Here is a 17,332-nt window from a genome sequence, read left to right on the forward strand (position 1 = left end):
TGCTTTTGGCTTTGATTTTAATCTTGTCTGACAGTAACTGTGTCACCGCAGCATGTGCTGTTTGCCTGGTAGATTGTAGCTCAATTTTTCTGAGTCTGGTGTTTTTTTTTTTTTTTTTTCCTAAACTTTATTTTGAAGTAATTTAGATCCACCTAGAGGTTGCAAAACGAGTCCCAGGAGTTCCTGTGTACTCCTCACCCGGCTTCCCCTGATGAAAACATCTTCCCTACTCAGCACAATTGCCTAAACCAGGACACTGGCATTGGGACAGTGCTATCAGCTAAACAGCAGACCTTATTCCAGTGCTGCCAGTGTTTCCATTGCATCTGCTCTTGGGCAATGTCAAGGCTAAGGGTGCGGCGCTACAGCTGGCAATGTTTGCCCAAGCCTCTGACACCCACTACTAGCTCAGGGTTCCCCAAACCACCCTCAGATTGGACAATTTGCTAAAAAGACAGAACTCAGTGAAACCCATCGTACTGTTGGTCGGGCTTATTACAGGGAAGGATGCAGGTCAGAAGCAGCTAAAAGGCAGAATCTCGGGGTGTTCCAAGAACAGAGCTCTTGGGCGGCCTCTCCCTGGGAGTCCTTCTGGAGAATCACCGAGTCTGAGCGTGGCCTGAGGGGGTCCCCTGGCCCCAGTCCTGTTAAGACTTTATCACATGTGTGGATTCACAGAACCATCACTACTGTTGACCTGAACTGTTCCATCGCCCCCAAAACTCCCTTCTGTTCCCCCCCACATATAGTCACGTACTTCCTAACCCTGTACCCTGGCAGCCTCCCCTCCGTTCTCTGTCACCCTGTCAGAGAATGTTAGGGACATGGAACCATTCGGTACATAACCAGGAAGACTGCTTTCTTTCACTCAGCATGAGACAGACCCAGGAGACCCATCCTGGGTACGACTTCTTATGGCTGGCTGGTACTCTGTCGTGTGGCACTCCCGGGTCCCTTCACCCTTCACCCACAGAAAGATATTTGGGTTGTTCTAAGGTCTGGCTCTTACAGGTGAAGTTGTTGCGAGCACTTATGTACAGATTTTTGTGTGTGCACCTAAGGGTCCGTGCCTGGGAGCGGAATTGCTAGGTCACATGCTAAGCTGTGTTTAACCTGACAGGATGCGGTCAGCCTGTTCTCCGGTGGCCATGGCGCACACCTGTCCCCCAGCACCGTGTAGGAGCTCTTGGTGCTCCATGTCCTTGCCAGCACCTAGTATGCTTGGTGTGTTCTGAGCTATTTTAGTGGGTGGTGTAGCACATCTCCTTGTGGGCTAAGTGGCACATCTTTTCCTGTGCTTTTGCACTATCTGCATGTCCTCTTTGGTGAAGACTCACTTCAAGACTTTTGCCCATTTCCTTTTTTTGTTTACTGTTAAATTTTAAGTTTTTGAAAAATATTCTGGGTTAAAGTCCATTTTGGGATATGTGACTTGAAAATATTTGTTTTCCAGTCTTTTTTTTTTTTTTTTTAATGCTCTCAAATAGTGACTTTCCTGCACAAAATGTTTTGATTTTTGATGGAATTCAATTAATCATTTTTCTTCCCCCCCCCTTGGAGTTTTAAACACTTATTTTTTATTCAAATATAATTTAGCATTATATTAGTCATAGATGTATGATATGATTCCACAATTCTATGTTTCTCAGTGTTCATCAAGGTCAGTGTACCTAAAAAAATTTTTTAATTCCAGTATGGTTAAGATACAGTGTGGTATTAGTTTCAGCTTTACAGTATCATGATTCAACACTTCTGTACATTATTCCGTGCTCATTATGTGAAGTGCTTCATCCCTATCACCTGTCTCCCCATCCCCCACACCCCTCCCCTCTGGTGACCATCAGTGTGTTCTCTAAAGGTAAGAATCTGTTTCTTGGTTTGTCTCTTTTGTTCTTTGTTCCTTTGTTTTTTAAGTTGCACTTATGAACAAAATCATACAGTATTTGTCTTTCTCTGACTTATTTCACTTAGCATTATACCTGATAAGTCCATCCATGTTGCTGCAGATGACAAGATCTCATTCTTTTTTAAGATTCTGAGAGAGAGAGGATGTACGGGGTGAGGAGAAGCTGATTCCCCACTGAGCAGGGAGCCCGACATGGGGCTTGATCCCAGGACCCTGGGATCATGACCTGAGCTGAAATTGAGAGTCCCACACTTAACCCACAGAGCCACCCAGGTGGCTCAAGATCTTATTCTTTTTATAGCTGAGTAATATGCTCGGGGCGTCTGGGTGGCTCAGTCGGTTAAGTGTTTAAATCTTAATTTCAGCTCAGATCATGATCTCAGGGTGGTGAGATTGAGCCCACGTTGGACTCAGTGCCAGGCATGGAGCCTGCCTAAGATGCGCGCTCTCTCTCCACTCCTCCCCACTGCACAGGCACATGCTCAGTCACTCTCTCAAAAAACAAAAGGGCAAGATCTCATTCTTTTTACGGCTAACAGTCCATTGTGTATATATAATATATACACACACCATACCTTCTGTATCCATTCATCTATGGATGGACACTGGGCTGCTTTCATGTCTTGGCTATCGTAAATAATGCTGCAATAAACATAGAGGGCATATATCTTTTTATTTTTTATTTTTAATTTTTTGGTATATATCTTTTTTAATTAGTGTTTTCATTTTATTTGGTTCCCTCAAAGTTACAAATAGAATTACCATATGATCCAGTAATTCCACTAGAGGGTATTCAGTTTTTCATATCTTTTAGGGATGGTCTTGTGGGGTCATACCTAAGAACTCTGCCTAACCCTGGATCCCAAAGATTTTTCCCCCCTCCTTTTCTTTTTTTTTTTTTTTATAAATAAATTTTTTAAATTTATTTATGATAGTCACACACACACACAGAGAGGCAGAGAGAGAAGCAGGCTCCATGCACCGGGAGCCCGATGTGGGACTCGATCCCGGATCTCCAGGATCGCGCCCTGGGCCAAAGGCAGGCACCAAACCGCTGCGCCACCCAGGGATCCCTCTTCTGTGTTTTCATTTGTAGCTCATTGAGTTAACTTCTGTGGAAGGCATGAGGTCTGAGTCAAGGGTGGCTCTCTGAGGAGTAGATGTCTAATTGTTCCAACACCATTTATTGAAATGATCATCTTTTCTTCATTAACTTGCTTCTGGATTATTGTCCAAAGTCATAAGATCTCCTTTTTGGGGAACGGTTTTAACTATGTCACTGTCATTGTGAGTTCTAGGACTACTCTGATTACTGCATTTTCAGTGTGTTATGGTAGTTTGTGGTTTTCAAGAGTTGATTCCCTTTAACTTGTTAAATTTATGTGCATGAGATTCTTAGTATTACTGTCAGAATATCTTGAGGTGGCTGAGTGACCTAGCACCTTCCTTGCTAATATTGGCAATTTGTATCTTTTTCCCTTTGATAGACCTCTAGCAAGATTGGCCATTTTGTTGATATTTTCAAAGAACTAGCTTTTGATTTGATTTTTTTTCAAAATCCAAAATCTTTGACTTCACTGGTAGCTGCTCTTTCTTATTCTTATTTTGGTGACTGTCCCTCTGCCCTTGAGTGTTCTATAAATGGGAATCAAGCTAAGCTGCTTAACGTTGTTCCAGTCTACTATCTATTGCTGAAAAGAAGGTTTACATTTCTGTTGCATAGTCTGATTTATCCATTTTACTTTATGATTAGTATTTTGTGTCCTGTATAGTAAGATTTTACCTGTTCCTGTTTTTAATCCCCGATGGATTATTTTATCTTTTATGTTGACAATCCACCTTGGGCTGTTTTGTATGGCATTTTATTTAATGATTTCTGTATGGTATTTATTAAGGATAAGAGTACTTTTTGATATTGTTACTGTAGGTATCAATCAACCCTGGTTCTTCTTATTTTTAAGGGGAAGGACAATGCTTGTAGATGCCCCTGACTCAGAGCCATGCTGTGCACCAGGCTGTGCAGGTGGCAGGAGTTGGCCTGCCCCTCGGAGGAGTTATCAAGGTTTGGCAGCTGCTGAGTGGGTATTACCCCTGCAGGAATGGCTTCCTCTCCAGGCAGACCCCCCAGATAATCTCTTTGTTGGGAGGATGTGTGTGTGTCCCCTCATTTAGCTCCACTATCACTTGCAGGGGTTGTGAAGGGAGGATAGCGACCCCAGGCCACACATCTTCCTTCCGAGGAATCTGAACTTTACCTGGGAACTGCAGGGGTCCACTCTGCCCTCCTTCGCCCTAGGCAGCCAGTTTGGGCAAGAGGGTTACTTTTGTGTGTCAATATGGCCAGGCTGTGGTGGCTAGCTGTTTGGTCAAAGACCAGTCTAGATGTTCCTGTGAGATTAACACTTGCATCAGTAGACTTTGAATAACACAGATTGCCTCTATAATGTAGGTGAGCCTCATCCAATCCATTGAAGGCTTAAGAGAAAGGCCTGGGATCCCCGGGAAGGAGGGATGCACTCTGGAGCCTCCAGCCCACTGGCTGGCCCTGAACACTGCGGACTGGCTGGCCCCACATCCCGTGAACTGGTGTCTTAAAACAAGTCTGTGTCTCTCCTCTGCCCATCCTCCTGGGGTTCCTTGGAAAAACCCTAATCCCGGGGTGGGCAGGGGGTGGTGGCTACAGCTATAGCACACACGGGGTTTTGCTGCTGGTCCTTCCTGGTCCCTTCCAGCCTGGCCCCCCTCTACCATCTTTCTGCTTGGAGGGCAGAGCTGCTTTAAGATTAGTCCTGGGGCTCATCCTCAGGCAGCAGGGAAAGATTTTGGATCTGGTTGCTGAGGCAAAGGCCCTTGTCTGTTCACCTTAGAATATGGGGCCTTGGCTCAGGCCACTCGGGGTGTGACTGCCCCCCACCCCCCGGACATGGTCATGAACAATAGGCTGTGTAGGTTTCCCACCTGGCCGCTTGTGGAAAACACTAACCAGACGCTGGCACAGCACTCCACAAAGTGATTCAAAGCCCCACCGGCAGCCCCAGCCCCGTGGCCAGACCCCTGACCTTCCCTTTCTCCCCCGAGTCCGTCTTCCTCACAATGGGGCTGCCATGGCGCAAATCTGGAGGCAGATATAGTTAATACAAATCACTGTGATTTAATAAATAGCGGGGTGTTCCTGTGCGGTCTGGGCCCGGCCCAGAGCCCAGGGGAGAGACAGGCCGGATGTCCTGCTTTCCAAGAAGCAGAGCCGAGGGAGGGACCTACCGCACAGTGTCCTAAAAGCACCCCTCTGAAGAGGGGTTGGGGGAAGGGCCACAGTCACATAAAAATAGAGATTATTTAGGGATTTTACACAGGTGGGGTCCACTATACATCGTCTTGGTGAATCTGGGCTTTCTTGGCTCTGGAAAAGAATTTTTCACCTAGTTTGAGGAGCTCTGACAAAATGAACACGGATGAGGCCAATCCAGTTAAAAACAACAAATCTGCAAAAAGGTGAAAGAAAAAAGGAGTCAGAGAGCACAGGCTGCTGCCCAGAAGAGGCGCTGAGCCCAGCAGGGCCACAGCCTGGGCTTCCTTCTCTACATTTTATCTGTTGTCACAGAGACAGCAGAGGTGAGTGGGGAGGACCCGGGAGCAAATCTCAACCCAGGACAGGAAATGCTACAGAGCCAGCTCCACAAGGACCACCTGCCTTTCCAGGGGGCCCAAGTGGGGGTGTTGCCCACTTCAGCTTTAACAGAACCCTCAACCCCCCTATCCTGAAGGCAGATGCCCCGATCTCCACCTTGGGCTCCCTGTGCAGGGGGTCAATCCCTAGAACCTCCGCTGACCCCATAGGATCTTACTGTCAGAACCTTCCCCGGCTCCCTGTTGCCAACGATTCATTACAAGCATGGTGCCCAAACCATCCCCATCCAGGGCATTCCTGGAGATTTGGTAAAGCTGTTGGGAGGAACAGCCATAATTTTTACTTCTTGCCTGTAGCGGCAGGGCACCTACGGGGCCCACAGGACCCTGCTGCTAGATTTTGGGGAAGAAAGAACAAGTGGTCCTGAGCCTTGCCCACCAAGGGCTCCAGTGCATCCGTGTCCACTGCCTCAGACCTGACCTGTGTCATGGCCTGGGGATGTGCCCAGGGCACGGCTCACCCCACACCGGGGGCCCTGGTTACTGTTGCTTCTTGGGTGACCTCCCCTCCCTGACTTTCCCCTCTTCCCACTTCTGCTGATGGTCAGCTCTGTTTCTGGTGAAGGAGCCTCCATTACCCAGGGCATATTGCAAAGCACTTGGCTCCTCACTCAGCCTGGGTGGGGGTGCAGGGGAGCCCCAGGATTCTATACCTGGGCAGGTGTGCTCAGGTCTGGGACAGCCACGGGCATAAAACCATGTTCTTTCTGGCAAGAACCATGAGCTGGCTTGAGGTAAGTGGGTGTCCAAGACACACCAGCCCACTACCCGTTGGGGGGCAGAATGAGCCCAGAGTGATGCCCACGCCGGGGCAGCCCCAGGCCTGGCTGTACCTGCCGTGTGTACTCTGAGCCTCCAGGAGGCCACGTCCCCTTCTGCCCTTGGTGGTCTTCCTGGCAGAGGTGCCTCTTCCTATGGTTCTTGTGTGCCCCAGGCCCCCATCACATCGCCCTCCCACCCAGTGTACCCTGCAGGGCACAGATCCCTGAGGACTACCCCCCCCCCCAACATCCCCTCCCACTCACCGAGTGCACCCAGGTTCTCTGTCTGGAAGACCTTCTGTAGGGGCGGGACGTAAATCACAGCCAGCTGCCCCAGGATTGAGCCCAGCACTGAGTACAGGAACATGGGGTTCCGGAGGAAGCCGATCTCGAATATCAACTTGGTCTGTGGGGGCAGAAGGGCACATGTTGGCTGGGTCACATTCACGGATGCCACCATCCAAGCAGAGGCACGGAGTGGCTAGGACCCTGGCCCCAGCACTTCCCACAGGGAACAGGATGGGGTCCTGCAGGGAGGGGAGGGGAGGACAGCCCTGGGCTCACCTGGGAGCGGCAGGTCAAGGCATTGAAGAGATCAAAGAACACAAAACAGGTGAAAGTCATGGTTGTGGTGCGCGGGGTGCTGGCCTTGTCTGCGGGGATCTGGAACACAAAGGCGCGGGATGAGCATGTCCAGGGAGGGCATGTGCTTCCCAAGATGAATTTGTCCTTCACCCAGAGCCAGAGGGAGCAGGAACTCCAGCGGGGGCCTTACTAGGACTGTCCTGAACCTCCTCTCGGTCTTGTAAGGGGAGACATGTTTCACGACCCCCCAACCCAGCCAACCCCGGCAGGTGGAGGGGCCAGCAGCCCTTCCTCAGGGATTGTGGCTGCCCCCCATGCTCCAGCCAGGCTCCCTTGCACAGATAAAGGGAATGCCCCTTCCTCCAGCAGGTGACATTGCTTCCTGGGAGATGACACTGCTTCAGCTACATCCACAGAGCAGAACATCACTTCCTAGATGACACACCCTCCCTGGCTCTTGGCTCTGCTGCTCCGACCCGTGGCAGGGTCTCATTCCCCTTGACATCGTAGGGCCAGGCCTGGAGGGGAGGTGGAGCTGACCCCTTCCCACCTGGGCTTGCATGCTGGACTAGGGGTCTCTGTGGACTCCACTGGGGGGCATGAGTGAGAGCCCGACTCCACAGTCGTGGGGAAAGCCCCAGAATCTGCATTTCCTACAAGGTCCCAGAGAGGGTGACGCTGCTGTGGGAGCACAGGAGGGTTTGGGTCCTCTTCCAGCACACAGGCTGGGTACAGGTGGGGCCTCACCACCTCCCCAGGTAGTTGAGAATTTGGGGAAAAGCAAAGCCGCTCCTCTGGGGGCGAGGCTGGAGAAACCCAGAGGTGGCCCCGTGTCCCATCCTCCTTCCTGCACGTGGCACCTGCCCGGCTCTCCAGCTAGAGCACTGAATGTTGGCATGGGGGCCACCAACAGGTGACCCATGAAGTCCCACAAATCATCACCTCCAGGAAACAAGTACTACCTTTTATAGATTACTAATTGTTTCTTGGTGACAGGAGGAAGCATCATCAAGTCTCGTTTGGAGTAAAACCTGATTTCCTCCACGTGCCCAGGAGGCCTCCTATCCTTCTGCCCTGTCTGCCCCCTGCCCCCTCTACATGTACATGTGTCTCCCCCCCTGGGAACCCAAGCCCTACACCCATGCAGGGACCATCCCCAATGCTTTGCACACACCCCCGGCCCCGGGTCTCCCTGCACAGGGGCTTAGCCCATCCTGGCCAAGCGAGCCAGTGAGGACTTGGCTCACCTCCTTCCAGAAGATAAAGAGGGTCCCACTGATGATGACGGCAGCTGACAGGAGGATCTTCAGGATGAGGGATCTACTGAGGATGGTGTCCCTGATGTTCCGTGGTGGCTGCTGGAGGGTGTCTTTGTCAACTGGTTCCACCCCCAGGCTGTGAGGAACAAGGCACGGGGCACCTTGACACAAACCACTGGGAAGGGTCATGTCAAACAGCCGGGTGGCGGCTGGGCAAGCACACCTGAGGTGGAGTGCTGAGCTTTCCAGGCTCTCAGGTCAGCTCCGGAGGCCCGGCCAGTGCCGGGAGGGTCGGGGGGACCTTGGGCCGAGCACATTTGGGCTGTCCACGTGAGCCTGGGCTGATCCCATGCTTACAGGGACATCTCTGCGCTGGATGCCCGCCCCTCACCTCCTCTGCCCTAACCAACTGTCCAGCTCCTTCCACGGTCTCCACCCTCAGCCTGGGCCCTATGGGGAGCCCTACCCCCTCCATCCCTCCCTGAGCATGGGGAAGGAAAACCTCCCTCAGGGCTGGCCACACCGAGGTCCTGGAAGCACCCCGAGTCCCCCTACCTCATGCCCGGGCAGCTTCTATCACCAGGGGACCTCTAGCGGGCTGGAGAAATGGGATCCACGCCCTGCCCACCACAGAGCCCCCCATGGGCGGAGGGACCCCCGCCCCCAGCCAGCTGTGAAATAGCAGGATTAGGGATCAACCAGCAGCAGGCGGTGTGGGGGGCGCTGAGGGGTAAGTGGGCTGGGGGAGGCCCCGTGGCACCCCTGGCCCTGTTCCCACAGGTAAGAGGCACCCTCCCCTGGGGCAGGGTGGGGGAGGGGGTGGACACAAAGTAGGGCTCTTGCCCTTGGCAGCTGTAACAGGTGATACTGAAGTGGTAACATAGATACTATGTATCAATAAATAATAATCAGCTGAAACCACACATACCCTGTGCCCAAACACAGTGCAGTGCCTCCCTGCTCGTGGAGGCCGGTTTCCCCGACTCCCGAGGTCATACTTTCTCCGGCACCATCCAGCCAGCCTCACACTGCCTTCTCATCCATCCAGCAAATAACTTCCCCAGTCAGCTACGGGGTGCCAAGCACTGGTCTAGGAGCTGGGATACTACAGTCAACAAACCCACAAACTCTGCCGGGGGGGAGATGGATCACAATCAGATAAACAAGGACCTATGTGTATATTTTCTTCGTTAGGGAAAACTAAAGCAAGGTAAGGTGAATGAGAGCCAGGAGGCTGCTGTTAGAGTAATCAGGGAGGACTTCCCAGAGGTGGTGACTGGAGGAGAAGGGCTGAGCCATGGAGCCGCACCGGGAGAGCTTCCCCCCATCAACCCTGGCTGCCCACGAAGGCGCTTCCTCCCATGCCCAGGGCACATCGCTGGCTGTTTCCCCACCCTCCACAACCCCCGTGGACCACACTCAAGTCTTCTAGACTCCAAGGGACAGCGGCTGTGTTTGCACCCGTGCTCTGTGCAGGGGCCTGAAGCTGCAGAGGTGGGGGCAGAGCCTGGTGGAAATGGCATCTCACCTCTGCGCTGGTGGCCCGTCCATGATGATGTTGATCCACAGGATCTGCATGGCATTGAGGGGGCTAGGCAGGTTGCACACGGTGGATAGAGTGATGAGGCTCAAGGCTGAGATGCTCCTGCGGGGCACACACACAGGGACTGTCCATGGCCGCTTGCCAGACACGCACGCGGCACCCGACGGCACTGGGAGAAAGGCTGGCCTTGACTTACGTGCTCAGCTGAAAGCGGACAAAGTTTTTGATGTTATGAAAAATCCCCTTGCCTTCCTCCACCGCATTCCTGCAAGAGAGGAGAGGGCGTTTATTCACAAAGAGGGCCGGGTGGAAGGGTTCAGGTACCTCCGCCAGCCCTGAAGGAAGCGACTGTGTCACCAAAGATGCCCTCATGCTTGGCCACTGCTCTGTTTCCTCTCGCTGGCATGCTCAGGACACATCAGCAGAGGTGATGACGCCCTGCCCGGCACCACCAGGCACTGGGGACTGGACTGCCAGCCCAAAAGATCACCCTTCTGTCCAAGAACTGTACATCATCCTCCCACCCAAGCCTGGGACTCCGGAAGCACCTAACACACCTCGCTGATTCACCCACAAGAGGCACAGCAATCCAACCTGCTAATTAGACGCAGGGGCATGGCAAGAGGGGAGAGAATCAGGAAGTTTTAACCTCTATTGTATTTTTTGAAAACTCTGCAAAAGTCCTTTAAAAAACTTGATCTAGAGTCACTAACACAGAATACTGCTTAGCCCTTTTTTCTCCTAAAATTTTTTTGAAGAACTAAAATTACAGTTACTTATTAACTGCATCTTATGACTTTTTTCATCCCCTAAGGGAGAAGCATGCTAAGGATTCCTATGGTGCATCCATTTATAAAGAAAAGCCTCCTTCTGTAAAGTCAGAAACCACACCAAACTTCAATTTTTGTTCAGATTTTTGGTACCAGGCTTGAGCAAAATTTTCTCCCAACCCAAATTCTTTAAATTCACATATGAGGAAAGACTTCATTAGAACTAATTAAAATTAGAGCTAGAGGGCAGGCAACTTTATTAAGAAAACAGAAAAAAGCGACACAAGAGAACAGGCGCCCTGTCATCTTGGCAGCTCGAGATCATGTCAGTGCCAGGGACGCAGACATTTCTCCCCCTCACTTAACACTGCAGCGTGAGCATTTCCGTGTCTTTGATATATTCCTCAAGACATGATTTTAATGCCCCTGTCGTACTCCTCCTAGGGCCGTCTAGGCTTTCCCCATAAATGGGGCCGCAGCAGGCCCGCTGGCATATGCCTCCATCAGTGCCCCGATCCTGGCTTTCCCGTCAGATGCACCCTCAGGCTCAAGCAGGGCCTGCTGCATGTTGTCTGTAACATCCCCCTGGGTGCCCTATGGGCCTGGGACACTCCTATCTCTAGCACAACAGATGCCGGTTGGGGGGGCAGCTGGTTACCCCAGGACTTTCTGCCACTAAAAAAAAAACCCAGCTACTGAGCAACTTACATGATGGCCGAGAAGTCATCGTCCACCAGGATCATGTTGGCAGCCTCTTTGCTCACATCTGTCCCCGTCTGCCCCATGGCAATCCCGATGTCCGCAGACTTCAGGGCGACTGCGTCATTCACCCCGTCCCCTGTCATGGCCACGATCGCTCCCGATTCCTGCAAAGCCTTTGGAAAGAAGAGATGAGTGAAGAACCTTCCTTCCTTCCCTCTGGATGCTCTGGCTCTCCCATCACACGGCCGACAGCAGAGGCGCCTCTCTGGAGTCAGCCTGGCTGAAGTCTGAATCCCAGCCCCGCTCACACTTGCCGCTGTGGGAACTGGGTAAGCCCTGAACCTCTCAAGCTCAGCTTCTCCATCTGCAAAGTGGGGGTGACCGTCCCTCCTTCTGTGAGAGCTACAGTAAGAAGGCGGGTGTGACGGCACCAAGCCCATAGTGAAGGCTTATTCGGGTTGTCCATCTCCACTAAGAAGTAAAAGTCAACAGCTTACCCCTGAGACCACGCGGTGCCCAGTAAGTATGAATGTTTTCTCTTAGGAATAACGTGCATGGAGATTTACTCCCTAGAACTAAAAACCCTGAAAATGGCATAAAGGATAAAATAGGAGAGAGCTACAGAGTGCATCTTCTAGTGCCCATGTGCAGGAGACAGGGCACACCCATAGGGCCCTCCTCCTGGCACCAGCAAAAAACCACATCAACTCCCTGCTAGGCACCTGCTGGGTGCCAGGCTCTGCGCCAGGAGCTTTGCAGCCTGGCCTCCTATAACCCTCTCAGCAGCCTTGTGAAGTAGCCGACATCTAGCCAACATCACCCATACTGCCCCCAGTTTACAGACGGGGGAACTGAGGCCTGCAGGTAAGTAGCAAGAACGATGCCAAAGAGCATTGACTAGTGGAGGCTTGTTGCTTTCTGTTTTTCCCTCTGCACCATGTAATTCCCACTCCTGTTTTTGGTGAACATGGCAAATGTCCCTCTGTTCTGCTCCCCACCCGCTGTTTAAGGCTGGCCGAGGCTCCCGCCAACTCCGGCCCCGGGTCACTCCCTGGAGCAGAGCCACCGCCATCGTCCTGGACTGACCCTGAAGGACAGATGAGGCCCACAGCTTACCTTTATGATTTTGAGCTTGTGCTTTGGGCTGGTCCTGAAGAAGACAGATACCTGGATACAGAGGCACAGAAGAGCAGAGTTGGTGACCACGGAGCTGACACTCTCCCCCTGCCCCCCGGGAGGACCCCACCTTCCCGATGCAGTTGGCCAGCTCCTCCTGCTCCATGCTCTCCACCTCTTCCCCGGACATGGCTTTCAGCTTCCCGTTGCACAGGCCGATGTTCCTTCCTGCATGGTACAGAGAATCCGTTCTGAGGGCTTGCTCCCAAGCCTGAGACTGCTCCCGTGCCCGCCCCTCACTCCACCGTGTGACCTCAGTCCCTGCCTGGGCCACAGAGAATGACAAGAAGAAAAGCCTCGGCAGCCACCAGCCACCAAGCACCTGCTACGTCACACGGTCTCAACTCCATCCAAGGAAGTACCTTCCCACAGAGGCCCCGTTATCCCTGCTCTAAAGGTGAGGGAAGGGAAGAAGGGATTTCCCCAAGGTCACAGAGCTGCTGAGTGGCGATGCTGGAACCAGGCGTGGTTTTGTCTGATTCCAGAGCCTCTGATCTGTTCACGGTGCCGGGCGCCTTGAGACACAGTGGGGAGGAAAGCAAGGTGTGACGCCCTCATTACAGCGTTAAGTCGAATTACAGGAGGAGGGTTGCTAGCTAGCCCTCTGCGGACGAAGAGCCGGGAGGTCAGAGTGGCTCAGTGACGTGCCAAGGGCCCACAGCTCATGGCACAAGCCGCCCAGGGGTAAACTTGGGGAATGGCATTGCCTGGGAAGAGGAAGTGAGCTAAAGAATGAAAGCCCCCCCTCCCCCCCTTGCGAGGTTGTCAGGGGTCGCAAGGGCTCCGCCCCCTTCGGAGGGCCTGCCAACATTTTAGGGCCGACCGTCTCTGAAGGCAGAGCGCTGGCCTGTGAAAGGTCATGGTCGCCGTGTGCAGTCCTGGCAAGCCCCCCCAACCCTGCCATCCCTGCTTACCTATGGCTGAGGCAGTCTCCAGGCCATCGCCTGTTATCATCTTCACCGACACTCCCGACTGACAGAGAACCTTCACCGCTTCCTTCACGCCAGCCCTCGGAGGGTCGATGATCCCGACGAGACCCAGAAAAGTCAGCTTCCCCAGCTCGGGCCCAGAAGCCAGGGCCAGCACTGAGGAGAGACCCAGAGCCACAGAAGGTCCACCGGGGGCCAAGGGGCGATGGTGGCCTCAGTCAGCCCAGCCCTTCCGCATCCCACGTCCCTCTGTGCCTGTGAGGGGCAGCAGCTCTTGAAGGCCGGCCCCAAGCTAGGAGAGGAAACCTGACCAGCAGAAAGCAAGACATTTGTCCACCGGTGGTCTACATGCCAACCGCACCCCAATGAGAGTGGCCAGAAGGAAATCTGTGGAGTGGCACATTTCCAATGGTTTTTTGTTTCTCGTATTGTCACCTGCCCCAGGGGAAGAAAATGCACAGGAGGGCACTGCAGGTAAGAGTACTCTGACTGTTGGCTCATCCTGGCCTTGACCCTGTTTCGGTGGCACAGAAGCCAGGCCAGGCTCCTAGGGACAGGTGTTCCAAGAGGGGGTGTTGTGAGAACTGACCTCACTGCATCACCTTCCAGCTACTGGAGCGGGGCGGCGCTGTGGCCCTGTGACAGTGGTGGCAGTGTCGCGAGCCAGTGGTGTAGACACCCTGTGCTAGTTGGCATAGTGTCATTCATTCCTCCCCACCCCACTAAGCTGCATCTCCGCACACTGTGACATCCTCACCTTGCGCACTTGTCAGCAATCTGCTGGCAATTTATCATTTCGGTTTCCTGAAGGGAAAAACCAAGGCAACTGGCACCCACCCCAAAGCATCTCATTTTCCCCAGAGAGTATACGAGTGAGTTCCCGAGTGTTTTTAAATACTTTCTCTGGCAACGGACAGGCCGACCAATGGCGCTATGGGCAATGTGCGTTTTCATGTTCAGCTAGCTCGCCAGGGAAGCCGCTGTCCCTGGTGCAGAAGATTGGAAATGGCCAAGGAATTAAATGTCTGCCTTGATTTTACAAGAGCTTTGGGTTTTCCTGAGAGTAAGCAACAAGGAAGAAGACCAATCAGGAAAATTAATGTTTCTAGTACGCCTCATTCATCTGCCTGAGAAAACTCAGGAGAAAGGCTCCAGCCTTTCTCACACACGAGCCACGTCTGGACTAACAGGGGTCGTTTGGTGGCTGGGATGGGCTGGGGGGCTCCCTTCTCATCTGACCATGGATTCCACATTTGCTTTACTTTCATTAGCACACTGCCTGCCTGCCATTCTGATCAATTACTAAGAACCCCACATTAATGCACTTGAAGAGTCAGTGTGACGGGCCAACCTGAAGCTCGGGGCTGGGGGCAGAAGGTACTGACCACGCAGGCCGAGTGAACCCATCCTCTTCTCCTCCTGCTGCCAGAAGGATCTCTGCTGGGGTGTCAGTGGCAGGGGGATACCTCCATTGTTGTACATGGTGCAGTAATTAATCACTTCTTCAAAGGCCCCCTTTATGAAATAAATGTCTTCCTGGTCCTTGGAAAAGAAAAAAGGCCACTGTCATTGGATGCCTTGGCTCATGGTGACCCTCAACTCCTGCACACAGAGATGGTCATGGTGGGGCGATTTTTAGTGGACCATTAGTGCTCATCAATACAGGACAGGCTAAATTACAGGAAAGCCACATGATAGGATATGCACAGCCCATAGGAGGATTGAGGCTGACCCTCGATCCACATGCCCCTCTACGTGAAGTCCCTTGTTGAGGTCACCGAGAGCATCCCGTGCATTCCGTTAATCGGTCCTACCCCAGGCCCTGTTACACTTGTATGTGTAGGACTGATTGCTAGACATCCAAGTTGGACTGCTGCCTCCCGAGGGCAGGTGCCATTTCTGTTTTGTTCACCCCTCCACGTGGTGCCTCATAAAAAGGAACCCAAACAAGCCCCTAACCGTTTTCCCTGTATATTTAGGCTCTGTCTTCCATAGACGGCAAGCTCCGTGCAGAAGGCACTGTGCCAGTGTGGGTCACACTCTGTCCCCAGCATTAGCACAAAGCCTGAATGCTCATGGTATGCAGGGAATGAGCTTTATGAATTGATAGGGAAAGATGTCAAAGATACCACCGTAAGGGAAAAAAAGCAAATTATAAATACTATATACAGCACGACCTAGTTTTAAAACAACCACCCCATATGTTGCTATGTGCATATTTAGAACTTGGAATATTCCATCTCAGACTGTTGGGGGGTTACCTTGGGGCAGGGGTGATGGGTCAGGAGCGAGGAGGAGTAGAATTAAAAGAAGCTTCCATTTTTAAAGTTGTATTTCTATAGTTTATTTATATGAGAATATATTACCATTGTCTTTAGGGAGGGAGAAAGAAAAGATCTGAAGGTATTAAAACATTTAAAAAATCTGTAACCCCTTTTAAGCAGAGAAGATCCATACACTCATCCATTTGTGGCAGAGGCCTGGAACGCGCTGGCCAACCTGCCCACTGCCCTGAGTAAGAGAGGAGGGATCTCGGCATGAGCAAGACGTGACAGGTTCCAGAAAGGGAGGGAAATAAAGAGCTGGAGGAAAAGGTGGCAGGCAATACAAAACGTTTTAAAAGACCCTTTTATCGTAGAAAATCTGAAAAGCTACAGAAGGTTAAAAAAAGAAAAAGAGGGGAAGAACTCAGCTTTAATCCCCACTCAGGGATAACCAGGAGTAATTTGGTGTATGTTCCTCTGGTCACTCATAGCAGGTGCACACACACACACACACACACACACATGCACGTGCCTATGTGCGTACGTGTGATGCGTGAGCTCATTGTTCACACCATCTGTGGTGGGTGCTGGGATGCACCTCCTGATCTCCGCCCTTCAGGAAGGAAGGACTGTCCCCACCTGGTGACAATTAAAGGTGCTCATACCTGTAAGGAACTCGGTGCCAGGGTGTGAAAAAGAACCCCCAAGTTAGCAAGGAGGTTGGTGTTCACAGTGGGAGCACACATCAAAATTCCCAGCAAACACAGGTTACTGGCTCCATGACTGATATATATATATATATATTTTTTTAATTTTTATTTATTTATGATAGTCACAGAGAGAGAGAGAGAGAGAGGCAGAGACACAGGCAGAGGGAGAAGCAGGCTCCATGTACCGAGAGCCCGACGTGGGATTCGATCCCGGGTCTCCAGGATCGCGCCCTGGGCCAAAGGCAGGCGCCAAACCGCTGTGCCACCCAGGGATCCCCTGATATATATTTTTTAAAGATTTTATTTATTTATTTGAGAGAGAATGATTACAAGCAGAGGGAGGAGCAAAGGTGGAGGGAGAAGAAGAGTAAAGAATCTGAAGCAGATTCTATGCCTCAGCATGGAGCCTGACACAGGGCTCGATCTCATGACCCTGAGATCATGACCTGGGCCGAAACCAAGAGTCGGATGCTTGACTAACTGAGCACCCTGGCATGCCGCATTCCTGATATTTCTGACTCAGAGGTTCTGGGTGGAGCCTGAGAATCTGCATTTTTAGCAAATTCCCAGGGGATGTTGCTGGTCCAGGAACTTTGAGACCTACTGTTTCAGACAAAAATCTCAGAAAAGAACCCAAGATAATCAAAAGTCTAATGGCTATCAACTGTATTTTCATGTATTTGAAACTTTGTAGAAGAAGCTGGGAGCTTTAAACTCTCTCCCTTGAGAATTTTCCTTTCTTTGGGGTGTAGGGAGAGGGTGGGAGGGGGCAGAGAAGCAAACTCACCTCATTCTTGGGGCTGCATTTCACTGCCATCCACTTCTGCTCTGAACTGAATGGAATTTCTTTTTTTCTCACGTATGAATCTTTAATATCACTTAAGTCCATCTAGGATAATAAAATGCAAGCTTCCAGTGAGTCATCCTAAACCAATTTCTGTGCAAAGCTCAGTTCACTTAAATTAGTCATTATTCAAACCATTTGTGGCTGATGAGAAATCCAAGCATGTAGCTCACAGAAAAAGGCCACTTGCTTTCCA

General features: G+C 51.7%; 1 protein-coding gene across 1 annotated transcript in view; it reads right to left on the bottom strand.

Moving 5' to 3' along the window:
* Nucleotides 1–5,034: 5,034 nt before the first annotated feature.
* Nucleotides 5,035–17,332, bottom strand: part of ATP2C2 (ATPase secretory pathway Ca2+ transporting 2) — a 59,934-nt gene continuing 47,636 nt past the window's right edge. Inside the window, exons 16-27 of the mRNA XM_025427013.3 lie at nt 17,080–17,181; nt 14,704–14,860; nt 13,304–13,474; nt 12,460–12,557; nt 12,330–12,380; nt 11,220–11,386; nt 9,938–10,006; nt 9,727–9,843; nt 8,187–8,334; nt 6,919–7,017; nt 6,619–6,760; nt 5,035–5,388 (exon numbers count right to left, since the gene is read on the bottom strand). Of these exons, the coding sequence (XP_025282798.1) occupies nt 5,270–5,388; nt 6,619–6,760; nt 6,919–7,017; nt 8,187–8,334; nt 9,727–9,843; nt 9,938–10,006; nt 11,220–11,386; nt 12,330–12,380; nt 12,460–12,557; nt 13,304–13,474; nt 14,704–14,860; nt 17,080–17,181 (1,440 nt within the window). The 3' untranslated portion in view covers nt 5,035–5,269. The remainder of the gene's footprint in view (nt 5,389–6,618; nt 6,761–6,918; nt 7,018–8,186; nt 8,335–9,726; nt 9,844–9,937; nt 10,007–11,219; nt 11,387–12,329; nt 12,381–12,459; nt 12,558–13,303; nt 13,475–14,703; nt 14,861–17,079; nt 17,182–17,332) is intronic.

The sequence above is a fragment of the Canis lupus genome, chromosome 5 (assembly GCF_003254725.2).
Source record: "Canis lupus dingo isolate Sandy chromosome 5, ASM325472v2, whole genome shotgun sequence".
Lineage (NCBI taxonomy): Eukaryota > Metazoa > Chordata > Mammalia > Carnivora > Canidae > Canis > Canis lupus.